General features: G+C 48.5%; 7 protein-coding genes across 7 annotated transcripts; 4 read left to right on the plus strand and 3 right to left on the minus strand.

The window, feature by feature from the left end:
- Positions 1 to 271: 271 nt before the first annotated feature.
- LTR64_007447 (uncharacterized protein) lies at positions 272 to 3,420 on the minus strand (the record flags this gene model as incomplete). Its single annotated transcript, XM_064901765.1, has 2 exons — positions 272 to 2,993; positions 3,062 to 3,420. The coding sequence occupies 2 exons, from the start codon at positions 3,418 to 3,420 to the stop codon at positions 272 to 274; spliced, it is 3,081 nt and encodes a 1,026-aa protein (XP_064751444.1).
- Positions 3,421 to 4,804: 1,384 nt separating this feature from the next.
- Positions 4,805 to 6,180, plus strand: LTR64_007448 (uncharacterized protein; the record flags this gene model as incomplete). The annotated part of the gene is made up of 2 exons (XM_064901766.1): positions 4,805 to 4,949; positions 5,000 to 6,180. 2 exons carry the CDS (start codon positions 4,805 to 4,807, stop codon positions 6,178 to 6,180), a joined length of 1,326 nt encoding a protein of 441 aa, XP_064751445.1.
- An 87-nt stretch (positions 6,181 to 6,267) lies between these two features.
- On the minus strand, positions 6,268 to 8,034 carry LTR64_007449 (uncharacterized protein; the record flags this gene model as incomplete). The annotated part of the gene is made up of 1 exon (XM_064901767.1): positions 6,268 to 8,034. The coding sequence occupies one exon, from the start codon at positions 8,032 to 8,034 to the stop codon at positions 6,268 to 6,270; it is 1,767 nt and encodes a 588-aa protein (XP_064751446.1).
- A 477-nt stretch (positions 8,035 to 8,511) lies between these two features.
- LTR64_007450 (uncharacterized protein) lies at positions 8,512 to 9,822 on the minus strand (the record flags this gene model as incomplete). The annotated part of the gene is made up of 1 exon (XM_064901768.1): positions 8,512 to 9,822. One exon carries the CDS (start codon positions 9,820 to 9,822, stop codon positions 8,512 to 8,514), a length of 1,311 nt encoding a protein of 436 aa, XP_064751447.1.
- A 413-nt stretch (positions 9,823 to 10,235) lies between these two features.
- Positions 10,236 to 10,847, plus strand: naa20 (N-alpha-acetyltransferase 20; the record flags this gene model as incomplete). Its single annotated transcript, XM_064901769.1, has 2 exons — positions 10,236 to 10,438; positions 10,553 to 10,847. 2 exons carry the CDS (start codon positions 10,236 to 10,238, stop codon positions 10,845 to 10,847), a joined length of 498 nt encoding a protein of 165 aa, XP_064751448.1.
- Positions 10,848 to 11,900: 1,053 nt separating this feature from the next.
- On the plus strand, positions 11,901 to 13,003 carry LTR64_007452 (uncharacterized protein; the record flags this gene model as incomplete). The annotated part of the gene is made up of 3 exons (XM_064901770.1): positions 11,901 to 12,238; positions 12,287 to 12,461; positions 12,506 to 13,003. 3 exons carry the CDS (start codon positions 11,901 to 11,903, stop codon positions 13,001 to 13,003), a joined length of 1,011 nt encoding a protein of 336 aa, XP_064751449.1.
- A 126-nt stretch (positions 13,004 to 13,129) lies between these two features.
- Positions 13,130 to 13,506, plus strand: LTR64_007453 (uncharacterized protein; the record flags this gene model as incomplete). Its single annotated transcript, XM_064901771.1, has 2 exons — positions 13,130 to 13,330; positions 13,384 to 13,506. The coding sequence occupies 2 exons, from the start codon at positions 13,130 to 13,132 to the stop codon at positions 13,504 to 13,506; spliced, it is 324 nt and encodes a 107-aa protein (XP_064751450.1).
- Positions 13,507 to 13,579: the final 73 nt, after the last annotated feature.

Below are 13,579 nucleotides of genomic sequence, written 5' to 3' on the forward strand. Positions count from 1 at the left end.
AAGTGGTGCGCATGGTCGTGGAGCGAAGCGCAGTGACTTGAAGAGTGCTGAGCGGAGTCACAGTGGATGCTGACGCATAGCACGAGGGCCGAGTGACGCAGCATACCAAGATCGACCATCAGGCTCGATCCGAGTTACACCTTGGAGCATCTTCAAGTGGCAGTTCTTTGCTTCGACTGGGGTGTTTGTCAGACACGTCATGCTGCCTGCACCGTGTGAGATGAAAATTCGTAGTCCTTCTGGTGCACACCAGTCTCTCTCAAGAGGCACTTTAAGGTGGATCACGTCGCCTATTTTCTTTGTTGAACATTGCTTCGTCTTCGTCGGTTTGATCCGGGTTGTTATTCTCAGTCCAGTACTTCTGACCAGCTCGCTTGCATGCTTGATATAGTGACTCTTCCCACCACCATTTATCCCTATCTATCCAGAGAAACATCGCAATATCATAGACAGTCTTGAAGGGATTCGAGACTTCTGACATCTGTGTGTTGAAATTTTCGAACATCGCGCCGTCCTCCAGAGTTTCGTCGGCCATAGGATATTCGGTCTTCAATGCAACCAGCTTCTCAATCTGGTTGGTTTTCTTGTAAAGTGTAGCTGTTTGATCCAACACGTTCAGCAACTCCGGATTTTTAGCTGTATGAGAGTCCTTTTTCGGTGCGCGAATCCTTATCAGTCTCTTCAGCAGCGTTTCTGCCTCTTGATAAGATCCTGCACGGTAATGGACTCGTGCTAATGCTGCTGCCGCTCCGTACCAGTGCAGCTCAGTCGGCTCAGTGGACTTGACCAAGTCGACTAGAGTCGCCTCAGCTTCTTTCCACTTCCCATTGTAAGCATATACCCTGGCGAGTTGTCCCTGTATCAGGAAGAAATGGTGCCGTTGGGCCTCCAAAGCTCTTCTAGCCATGGGCATTATGCCTTCCATGATTTCAACAGCTTCTTGGTGTTCAGTTTCCGTTTGTCCTGATTGTGGTTTGCGGACGATGCTTAAATGTTTTGCCAAATCGGAGAGGGAAAACAGTGTCCACGGATGCTCTTCACCTAGAATTTCGACAGCTTGTTGACTCACATTTCTTGATATTCGCTCCACTATAAGGCCCCGCCCTGGCTTTTTCCTCAGACTGAACGCCAGTTCGTTCCTTGCAAATAGTGTATCGACATTGTTGAAACCAGGGGGCAGTTTATGCCGAGATGTCTGCGAAGTACCCCCGTCCACTAACGAGGGTCGTCTTTTACGTGCTCGCACAACTGAGACCAATATCCCATGTGCTTCTTCCGTCTTGTCGACGTGGTTGTAGACGCGGGCGAGATTCAGTCTAGCCGTAGCTGTACGCGCATCGTCAACTCCAAGTCTTTCAGTCAGTCCTGAGACAGCTCGTTCTCCAAGACGTACTGCTTCAAAGTGTTTGCGTACTCTCCAAAGCGCTTCCGTGAGATCGCTGAGCGCCGTACAGTAACTGATGTGACCAGGGGAAAGTGGTGAAAACAGCCAGTCTGCCCATGAATCTCGCTTTCGCCATCTTGAGATTAAGATAAAGATTAAGTTTCTTACACTATCTTCTAATTCGTCATTCCAGAACATATCGAGCGCCATCCTTCTCCTGTTGTTTAGCACTTGTTCATGTCTGCTCCCTTGTTTGAGCTGCCTGAAAAGCAGTGCTCGCTTGTAGAAGTTGACGGAAATTTGCCACCAAGCGACAGTGTGGTAGACAAGAGCGAAACGTTCATATTGCAATGCCCCCTGGTGTGTAAACAACAACGAGTGCTTGAGCTTCTGGACATCGAAGCCATAATGGTCTCGAGCTTTGAAATTCGAATCCGACCCGAGCTGCGCGGCTAATTCGACCTGCTCGGAGTTGTCTTCACATAAGTGCTGAGACTCGTCAATGTCCTCGACAAGTTTGATGCATTCCCTTATGTGAGGTATCAGTCTTCTGGCGTACTTTGCGTCGATGTCTTCTGCCTGTTCAGATATGCCGGAAGCTAGAACATGAATAGCGCGCTTCAGCCATTGCGGCCGCTGGTCACCACGTCCATTGTTGGTTTTGAGTTTGTGTCGAGCGGAACTCTGAACCAAGGGATGAAAAGTATAGCACGGTCGGTTTGTGGTTTCCGTTGTGGAATCGAAGTTACAGGACTCCAACACACCGTAACTATGCAACAACTGTGTCGCAGTCTCCAATCGACTCGCCAATTCCAACGTTTCGGTGTGGCCGGATGTCAGAATATAAGGCATGGACCCAGTAATGGTGGATTGACAGGCAGGGGACCTCCAGAGGTTTTCAAAGACCTGTTGGGTGACGCCATCATAGTGAAGAAACGTGAAGACGTGGAACAAAGCAACAGCATCTTCATGTTCTTGGGAATTCTTCGCCTTTAGCTTGATGTCACGTAACGGAGTCTCCCACGTGGTTTGAATCGCAATCAAAACCTTATCGGTATTTTCCCCATTGTCTCTGCTGAGACGTTCGCGTTTTCGTTGAATAGGTAGATAGTGCTTTAAATACTTCTCGAGCGTGTATTTCTTCTGACGAATGAAGCGACCAGCCGCATCGATCGTTTTCGCTAAGCGGTAGAGCACTTTTGTCGTGATCTCTTGAGCCAGGTCCCTAGCATCAGCGTCAGCCAAGAGGGATTCGTCGTCGTACGCGCACTTGAGGAGAAGGTCAATTGCCTCATCTTCGCCTAAAGCCTCTAGATGAAGGGAGCCTGATGTAGTGTACTCCTCAGTATGAAGCAGCTGCGGGTTTCTGGAAGTGATCAGCACATGACCATTGTTGCCTGGAGGAATGAGATCAGAGATGTCCAAGGCTGTAGCATCTGGGTCATCGGCATTGTCCAAGATAAGGAGCCATTTCTGATTTATTTTGCTAGACAACCAGTAGAGACCAGCCTTGAAAGTGTCACCTTTTCCGAAATATTTACCGATCTCACCGAAGTTGTTATATGCGTTCTGGCGACTGCTTGCGTCGATCCAAAAGATGCCCCAATAACTATTGTGGTGAGTATTCGGCCAGCGCATTAGGATTTGACTCACTAATTTCTCATAGCATGAGCATACTTGAGAGCGAGCTGGGTCTTGCCCGAACCTCCCATACCCTGGATGACAATTGACTTGTGTCTATCCCTATGCTTGGGCTTTCGGCTTTCTTCCTCTGTGAACCATCTCTGAATCATTTGCAAATGTTCTGCTCGACCAGTGAAGTGCAGAGAAGGTTGTTTCAAGACCCAGAACTGTGGCAATTCTGTTGAATCAGACCGAGGAAAGTAGATATCTCCTTGATGCAGGTTGACAGTGGCAGAATCTCGTATAGTAACTTGATCGAAACTATGTCCCTTGGTTGTGTGTAAGTCTCCATGATACACTGGACCGGGTCCAACTTGGCCATACGCTGCGGCGGCTATTGGGGCAACGATCATGCTCGTCGATATCCTGTCATTATGCGAACGGTGCAATTGCTGAAATGCGCTTCGATCAGTTTGTCTGCAATCAGGCTGACCCCCGGATTTTCTAATCACAGAGACAGCTCCTGTATACTCAATAGATGGTCCAGCGACGACGACTTCGATGCCAACATGTTCATAGAGACTTATCAAAGTCGTATCGTGCACAGAATTGGGACAGAAACGTGGGACTGGGCGCGCAGAAGACGTAGCTCTGCAGGCTGGACATTTAACATCACAACGTCAGTTCTGAAGGCTATTGCGCGTTGCGAACTGCTGATTGATTGCAACCACAAACGATTGGCTGCATGGCAGACCAGAAATGGATAAGACCAGGCTTTGCAGTCGTTGGGCCTATAACAAGTCCACCATTGTATCCAGGAAGCCACGATCCGGCCCCATGACCGGGATAGGGCTGTGAAGGATTAAATTACTCCAAAATCCCTTGGTGGGGCAAGAGAGAAATATATAGACTCAACTGTTCGTATTTGCTGCCCGACCATGGTGGCAACATGATTACATCGCGTCGGTGATTGTGCTTCCAACCTCTGCAAATTTTTGAAAACAGTACAGAGTCAAGTACAACTCAATCTTGACGCTTCCAATGAATACAGAGACGCGTCGCAGTCGAACCAGGTCCCCAGCCTTCACGGACTACCTTGCTAGTCTACTCATCGAATGACACTACTGTCATGCACAGAATAAGAATAACGACTTGGTGTTGCTGCCTGCCCCCACCTTTCCTTTACAAGCTTACGGTTGCAAGTGCCAATCGCATCAGGGCACATTGCTACTCGATCTTCCTGTTCGATGGTTCTGGACTCAATATGACCAGCACGTTGAGAGACATCGCACATTACTTCACGCGCGTGTCTTGCACAATGACTCTTCCTTAAATGCTGCATCCGTCCTTCTTAATCGACCCCAATCGCTCCGAACTCTAATCATCGAGTTATTCAACAGGAGTAAACGTTGCTTCTCCAAGTCAGGCTGAGATTCATCTGTCACAACGAATTGTCCAGCTTTTGAAGCCTGCCTGCAAAAGTAGCTCAAGTGCGCAGCCGCTGCATGGAAACCTATCTTTTCTGTTCACCCACCATGTTCTCTTTCGACTTCTACAACGCTAGAGCTATCCTGCTGGCTACACTCTGCTGCTATACAGCAGCATACCTGACCAGAACCGTGCTCGCCAGAAGGCGACAGAGACTCGTAGGGCTGTGATTGTGCTCGACAGCAACACTCTAACAAGCCCCAGGACGATGAAGCATTTGCTCTTGAGCACGGGTGTCAAGCCGTACGATCTACATTGCCAACCAAGTGGCCACTCAGTCTTGATATGGTTGTCATACAGCTCAACGCAATGAGGCAGAAAAGGTTGTTCGCTGTACAGGCTCAATTCCTAGAACCTCTAGACGCGACGTGCGACAACTATCTATTCGGTCTGCAAGGCTTCTTCACTACAGATCCAAAAAACCTCGAGTACATCAACAACACAAAATTTGAAGGTATGGAAGATGCACTCTCCTGCTTTCGGAACTGACGACACGCTTCGCAGATTTCGAGCTAGGCTCGCGCCGACTCGGCTGCCTCCCATTCCTCGGAGACGGCATATTCTGTCAAGATGGACCAGCTTGGAAACACTCCAGAGACATTTTGAAGCGACAATTCATGCGTGTCCAATACAACGATCTATCAACCCTGGAACCGTTCGTGGAATCATTCGTTTCCTCCTTCGCAGGTGCCAAGAGTGTAGTCGACATTCAGCCAGCCTGTTTCAATTTCACTTTGTCAACCACAACAGCCTTGTTATTCGGCGAGCCAGTGGACGATCTCGGCGTGGAAAAGACCAAAGACTTCGCCTACCACTTCGACTATGCTTCTGAAAAGACCGCGCTCCGACTCCGTCTCAGTGACCTACACTTTCTACACATCTCCCGAACGTTCACAAAATCATGCGATGCTGTTCGTGCCTATGCAGATTACTTCGTCGGAAAAGCCATGAGAGCGAGGACTGAGCTCGGTGAGAAAGAGGCCTTCGCCAAATATCCCTTCATCATCGACCTCTACGAACAAGTCGGCAACGCACAAAAAGTTCGTGATCAACTGATCAACGTCCTCCTGGCAGGCCGTGACACCACAGCCTGTACAATGTCCTGGGCCATCTTTATGCTTGTCCGTCACCCTGAAAAACTCGCACGACTACGTGCCGAAATTTACGAGGCAACGGACGGCAAGACCAACTTCACCAGAGGCCATTTGCAACGTATGCCATATCTAGCCGCTGTAATCAAGGAGACACTGCGACTGTACCCGCAAATTCCAATCAACAACAGAAACGCTAGCAGGACAACGTGGCTGCCAAGAGGCGGTGGTGCTGACGGGTTGCAGCCAATAATGATACGCAAAGGCCAGGGCATAGGTTACTCAACGTACCACATGCACCGCAGGAAAGAATACTACGGGGAAGACGCCGAGGACTTCCGGCCTGAGAGGTGGCTCACGGATGAATTGGTCAATATTGGCTCAGCGTATGTGCCGTTTCACTCCGGGCCGAGGATATGTTTGGGCAAAGATTTTGCGTTCACGGAGTCGAGCTACGCTATTGCGAGATTCGTGCAGGCGTACCCCAATTTGCGACTGCCTGCAGGGACGAAGGTGGTGCCTGTAGGCCAGGAACCGCAGAATCTCACCATTGTTGTGTCTAGTGCTGAGGGTTGCAAAGTGAGCTTGGATTGATAACCGAACAAATTTTGGGTAAATTCCAGAATTGAAATTTGCATGCGTTCTCATCTCTAAGGGTACGGCATGTCGTTTTGCCCTGATTCAGACATGTCGTCGCCTTGCCCACTGCGTAAGATACTCTCTGCCCTCGAGGCGGTAAGTATCAGGCTCCACGTAGCAACCGCCTTGTCCTTGTGTCTGCAGCACGAGGTTCAGGCCTCTCTCGTCCTCATCATAGCTAGGCCAATAAAGACGCTGCAACCCAGTGACATTTGTATTCTCTAAGGTCTGCTCAATGACCTCTGCATCCTCCTCGACCACATAGTCTGATACCAGTGCAACATTTGGCGTTCCGTCATGTGCGAAGTTGATCCATAGCTCGCTGATCAAATCACTCAACTCCGAGTAACCCGCCCATACGCCATGGAAATGAGGATTATCAAACACAAAGCCAAGTTCGCTTGCATGAGCAACGCCTTTGTAATCAGGAGCGAATGAACCTGTGACGTCCACATAAGTCGTATTGGTATTGTTCATCCAGCCTCGAGTATTGTATCTGTATGTGAAAGTCTTCGATCCACTCTCGGCAGATTTCGTGTAGGATCTGGCATCGTCGAGGCGTGGAGCATGATAAAAGACGTCGCCCATTATGGCAGCGATGCGCTTGTACTGACGACCGTGGTCTTCGAAGCGATTCATACTTGTGTGAGCTGGAATGCCGACCTCGGGATCATCAGGATATAGTTGCATAATTTGATCTACGGTGGATGACGGGAAGTCAAAGCCTGTGCTGTTAAGAAGGAATGCGAACAAGTCCTCGTCGGTATTGATGACGCCGTCGCTAGGCGCATTATCTGTACCCTCGTCGGTGTTCGTGCCATAGAGATGAGGTATCGACGTGGCGAAATGACCATTGCGATAAGCTTCAGTAGGATACATGGGAAAGATGTCTCCGTCCACGGTCGGGTAGTAGCCGGGTCCACCATTAAGAGTCGGAAATTTGTCCAGTAAGGGCAAGAGGACTTCGTATGGCACTGTACGTAAACATGCAAGTGTATCGATTGCCTCGGAGCAATTAGTTTGATTGACAATGTCGTCGTATATGGGTTGATACCAATCACTGCCATTGGTCCATGCAGTCGTTGCACTTCCGGATTGTTGAATGGAGCGATGAAAAAGATTATCTGTCCTTCCACCATAGCTAAGTAGAAGTTGACCTACAGCAAAAGAACCGGAAGATTCACCCCAGACAGTAACACTGTTAGGATTACCTCCAAAACACTTGATATTCTCGGATACCCAGGCAAGCGCCTTGCGCATATCTCGAAGCGCTAAGTTGGTGTTTCCAGAGCCTTGCAGTTCAATGGAGTAGAGATTGCCCCATCCACCTTTACGATAATTGATACTGGCTGCGATGATAGGCCGTCCTATGTCAACAGACCTTTGCACGATATAGCTAAGATTGTAATTCGGCAGCCCTGTGGTCCCTAGCTGGTAACTGCCGCCATGAATCCAGAACATGATCGGCAGTTGTGCGTCGACTTCTATTCCAGCGGGTCGAACAATGTTAATGGTCAGACAATTCTCACTCATTCCATACATACTGTCCAGCTCCGGATACAGGCCTGGACAAGCATTGCTGTAGTGTGTGGCCGCACGAACGCCCGGCCATGTCTCATTCAATGACTGAGGGACACGATACCTATTGGCGAGACTGGTGTCCTGAGCATAAGGTATACCTAGAAAGAGATCCTGGCTGAATTCTGGCAAGTAACGTCCCTCATATGTACCGTTCAGCACGGTCACGATAGGTGCTGTAGCTGCAGTGCCAAGCATAAGGCTTAGAAGTTGAAAAGATTCATTCTTCATCTTGGCGACGACTCGCACAGGTGCCTAACAAGACTGTACATGTGATGAAACAGCCATAAATATAGCAGTACTTGTTTCAGTAATTCAGAGCACGACGTCAATGCTGGACTGCCTGAACCTTGGCAGGACTTCGTGTTCGGAACTTGGCGGCGGAATCGAGAAATATGCCGAGCTACGGCGGTCATCGCCGTAAGATAGTGGAAATGCTTGAAGTACTTTTGTTGAGAGTTTCGACTTTGATCACACACCAGACGATCGTGAATGAAACCACCTGCTGAGCTCGTGCCATCCATGAATGACTTGGCGTCTAATGAATGGAGTGGTTTCGCACGTACCCTAGATAGGATGTGTCATGTTGTATAATTGTCGATAGTTCAATCACTTGGAATTGTATCCTTGTATATGCTTCGTCGTTATTCACAATCCTCGCGCTGCGTGACTGTTGTACTCTCGATCATTATGACTGATACGGGAGTATCAACGTACAGCAATACTCCTCCTTTTGACCGTGGTTGGTCTCCATGCACCTTCCACATAATCGATACCCCATGATTTCCTGAAACCCTCCAGCACTTCCGTTACAGCCTTTCCAGCGTGCCGCTCTTTGCACCTGCGATCCCAATCTCCGGCTTGGATAAGCATAATGCTCGTCGATAAAAGTTCTTCTTCTGTGATAAGATCATTGACCAGCTCGCGCACGGATTTTAATCGTCTAGTGGCAGTCAAGAGGTATTGACGGTGCTCAGTTAACGTGTCGGACAAACCATGCATCAATGCCAGTAACTCCTGTGTATTATTTGCAAACGTCTGAAGCGCGTTCAAAGGAGTGGGGCAGGGCTGAGGAGACATGGAAAGAAAAGGTAGTGCTTGAGTTAGAGAATCAAGCTCGGCGATAACGATCTCGAGTGTCTCTGTCGGTAGGTTTAGTATACTGTTGGCTAAACTGGATATTAGAGCATGCGAGACATTCATCAATTCACGAGACTGATGTGATCGGTGGGTCGCCATAGAGTTATACGCCGTGATCAATCGTGTCGTCCCACTCTCTATATTCGACTGCGCTGCCAATCCGTCTCTTAGTGAGGCTGTTGTTCTTGCTATCACACCACCCGACTCGGATAGGGAGTCTGCATTGGACGATATCCTCGTGATCTCCTCAACGTCATGTATCCTGCGCTGCAAAGTGGGCGTGATTGAATCAAAAGCTTCGTCGTCTGAGGAAGGCCCATAATCTGATCCATCATATAGCGACTCTGTCTTCTGGTGTGTTCCCATGCTAGCCCATTGTTTCGAAGGACTAGGTGGCTTCCGAGGCGAATATGGAGGATTAGTCTTCGCAGGACTCGGAGGTCCTGTTTCAAGATCTAGCTCGCGCATCCCGTTACTCGCTGGACTATGCAACACGTCCGGGTCGCCTTCTTGCAGGCCAGAGAGGAAGGAAATATCATGATCGTCGATGTCGGGGTCCCAAGCCTCTTCTAACTCGTCTGCCAAGTTTCCATAACCAGCGTTGCTAGCAAGTCCAGTGCTGATATTGCTACCGATACTCAACCGTGACGACGATGGCCGTTTCGAGCCTGTATAGAGTGGTCGAGGTGTTGTTTCCGAGAATTGCTGTGAGGAAGTTGGTGATGAGTTGCTCGAATAAAGTGGTAGATTCTCGTCGCCTACTTCGTTGAGAGTAGAGTTCGGGGCTTCGTACGAAGGAGCAACGCCCGAGACGCGTAATGACCTACGCTTCCGTGTAGGACTTGTGGGTGATACCAGAGTGGTGGGTAGAAACGACATCGTCGCTATCATCGCAGGCCTCTTCTCGATGGGTCGTGCCTGCGCATTATACCGTTTATTCTGTACTCGTACTGTTGAGTGCTGTTACTCTTTCTAAACACTCTACGACTGCATGTAGTACAATACAGCCACGAATGTTCCTGCATCACTGGCGTTGCGATTCTATACCGTAAACGCGGTATCGATGCAGATCATCGAGGTTGCCCGCCCGGACCAGGTTGACTGCAGCACCCATTTTGTGGGTCCTCAGGCTCCTAAGGCCGAACTTACAGGCGTTCAAGTTCTTCTCTCAATGCTTAAGCACTCTCATCAACACCCAGCTAAAACTACACGATAACGTTGCGCTCATGTCTGTATGACCCATCACTCTCCCGACTCTATAGAAGGCTGTTATCCAGCTCGAATCTGTCAAAATGCCAGTGATCAGACGTGTCAAGCCAGCGGACCTGTTCCATCTCAACCTATGTAATCTCGACCCTTATACCGAGAACTACGACATCAGTTTCTACCTACAATATCTAATGAAATGGCCCTCTCTCTTCTTCTGTCTTGAGGAGAATGGCCAGATTGTTGGTTACATAATAGGCAAGGTCGAGACTTCACCCGCCTACCTGCAGTATGTTCGTTTGTATCAACACAACAATTACTGATCATGACTAAGAGATTCACCACATTATCTGCCATGGCACGGCCATGTAACTGCTCTGACGATAGCTCCCCAATATCGTAGACTTGGCTACGCGAGGTTGTTGACGAGAGCGCTGGAAGATGCATGTCAGCTACAACACGCCTGGTTTGTGGACCTTTTCGTACGTGAGTCGAATAGTTTGGCCATCAAGCTCTACGAATCACTAGGGTACAGTGTTTTCCGCCGAGTTGTCGACTACTATTCCGACGACATCGGTGGGTCGATGAAAGGTGAAGATGCTTTTGACATGCGCATTCCCCTTGCTAGAGACGAGCACAAACAACATATCCGTGAGAATGGCAGAGAATATCATGTCACTGCAGAAGATGTCTTCTAGATTTTCTACTGCAAAAAGGTCTCACTGGGCCAGCAATACATGTACTGCCTCTCAAATGAAGGCCTTATATGGTTACGGGTCATGAAACCAATGTGACTCAGGAAAGCAATTACACGGAGAAATCGACCACCAATTTCGTCGACGAACGAACGAGCAACTGATCGATGATCCCTGCTCAGCTTCGCAATACGAGACTAATACACACCTACCTGAGATTGCTCCAGACTGCACCTGATGCTGCCTGGCCACACTTCGATACCTCGTTGACTCGCAACTTGTTCATTTGCAGCTGCGTCGCAATACCACGAATTCACTTGCACGACTGGGTGGCACGATGCAGATTATAGGCACCACTTTCAGGCACCATGCCTAAAGTGGAGTCCATGGGCTCATTAACCTTTAAAACTGATGCTTATTACGGCTTAGTGCGGCTCTGCTTCAGGCCACCAGCTCTCTTGCCTTAATTCACCTTCCAGTGATAGCAAATGTCTTACGCACACTGCGGGAGCTTTCGAAAAAGTGCCTGTTCACTTTCTAACACGCTCGCGCATCGAGTGTTGATTCCCAAGTCCAGAGTTTCGGTGGCGAGAATGATACCTACATAATAACCTCAAACGCAGCACCAATCTATACCAGTCCCTGATCAATTTCTTCTTCGAAACCCTCACAGTTACACCTATGTTGTCTTTTTTTAACCGTACAAGGCGACCCAGTGAATAGACTTACGTGAGCTCTAACCAAGTATGCCTGCAACTAGGAAACGAACTGGTGCTGGTACAAGTGCCGGCACGAAAAAGCAGAAGACAGCTGTTGGTGCTCAGAAGAGTCGTCCTGAAGTGAAAGTTGACGAAGGCTTTAATGAGAATGGTAACATATCCTTTGTCGATCAGTGAATCATCTGCTTATTGAGATAGCTGAGGTTCACATCCATATAGACGATGATGAGACGATTTGGGACGCTTCACTGAACCTGAGCAACGTCTCAGGCAACAACAATAAGGTAGTCCTGTCTCAGTCTCAACCAAGAAATACTCACCCTCTGCCTAGTTCTACATGCTGCAAGTCCTTCAGTCTAACAGCAAGAAGAAAGTTTACTTCGCTCACGCCAGGTGGGGCAGAGTTGGTGAGGATGGCCAGGTGAAAACAACAGAGTACTCGACCTTAGAGGATGCCAAGAAAGAGTTTGAGAAGAAATTCAAAGATAAGAGTGGTCTTGAGTGGTCGGACAGAACCAATAAGCCAAAGGACAAGAAGTACACCTACATTGAGAAATCCTATGAGGACGATGACAAGGAAGACAACGACGACAGCGACACTGCAAATAACAAGAAGGACACCGTAAAGAGCGAGCTTGACTTGCCTACTCAGAGATTGATGGAGCTAGTCTTCAAGTACGGCTCTTGCCAGTTTCCCTCACTTTAGCTAATCCATATCTACAGTGAGAATCATTTCAACGCTGTGCTCGAATCAATTGGTTACAACCAGGATAAGTTACCGCTTGGAAAATTGAGCAAATCAACGCTCAAGACTGGATTCGAACAACTTCGAGAATTAGCCTCTTTGGTCAAGCACCCAAGCCTGGCAAAAAACAAGTACAATCGTGATAGAAAAGAGGTTCGTGGTGTAGTCAAGGATGAGCAAAAGACTAACACCGACAGGTTCTTGAAGAGTGGACGAACAAGTACTATTCGACTATTCCTCACGTGTTTGGTCGTAACCGTCCTCCACTGATTGACAACCAAGATGCAATCACACGGGAAGTAGTCATGCTCGACACGCTGACAGATATGGAAGTCGCGAACACTATCATGAAAACGACTGATAAGTCGAAGGATGGCGTAAGCGCGAGCCGCCTCGATCGTCATTACGACGACCTGAACCTCAAAGAGTTGACTGCTCTCGACCACAAATCATCAGAATACCAGGAAATACAGAAACTGCTACTTAACACCAGCAGCAGTGGTCACGGTCTACGATATAGGCTACAAGATATCTTCAGGGTCGAGCGTTATGGAGAGGCAGAGCGCTACGAGAAGGCGATCAAAAAGCTGAAAGATCGACAAACATTTCTGCTCTGGCACGGGTCCAGAACTACCAACTACGGTGGTATCCTTTCTCAGGGACTCCGTATTGCTCCTCCAGGTATGCTTGGCTAGCAGATTACATTTTGAGTCCGAGGAGTCTAATTAATCGTAGAGGCACCGCTCAATGGATACGCCTTTGGGAAAGGCGTATACCTGGCAGATTGTTCCAGTAAATCCGCAAATTACTGCATGTCAAGTATGTCAGGAGGTGTTGGCCTCCTGATGCTGGTTGAAGCAGAGATGTCACGACCTATGTATGAGATCGACACAGGAGACTCCAATGCCGAAGAAGCTGCTAAGAAGCACAACTGCATCGCTACGAAAGGTGTTGGCCAAGAGGTTCCGTCAAAGTTCAAGGACGCTAGCTGTATCAATGAGAACCTGAAAGGGGTATTGATGGTGAGTCGGCATATGATGGGACTTTATCAAACCAGAACTAACATTGTCGTCAGGCTGATGGAAGTCTCGGTCCAAATCCGAACCATAAATCTGGAGGCTATTTGCAATACAATGAGTATATCTCCTACAATGTGAGCCACTTGAAGCTGAGATATCTGCTCAAAGTGGCCATGTAATCTTGGTGAGGTTGGGATCAGGAGATCAGTTTGATAATGGTTGGAATTACGCATCACGACCAGGAGACAAGTC

Source organism: Lithohypha guttulata (assembly GCF_036872675.1).
Source record: "Lithohypha guttulata strain CCFEE 5908 chromosome Unknown scaffold_6, whole genome shotgun sequence".
Classification (NCBI taxonomy): Eukaryota; Fungi; Ascomycota; class Eurotiomycetes; order Chaetothyriales; family Trichomeriaceae; genus Lithohypha; species Lithohypha guttulata.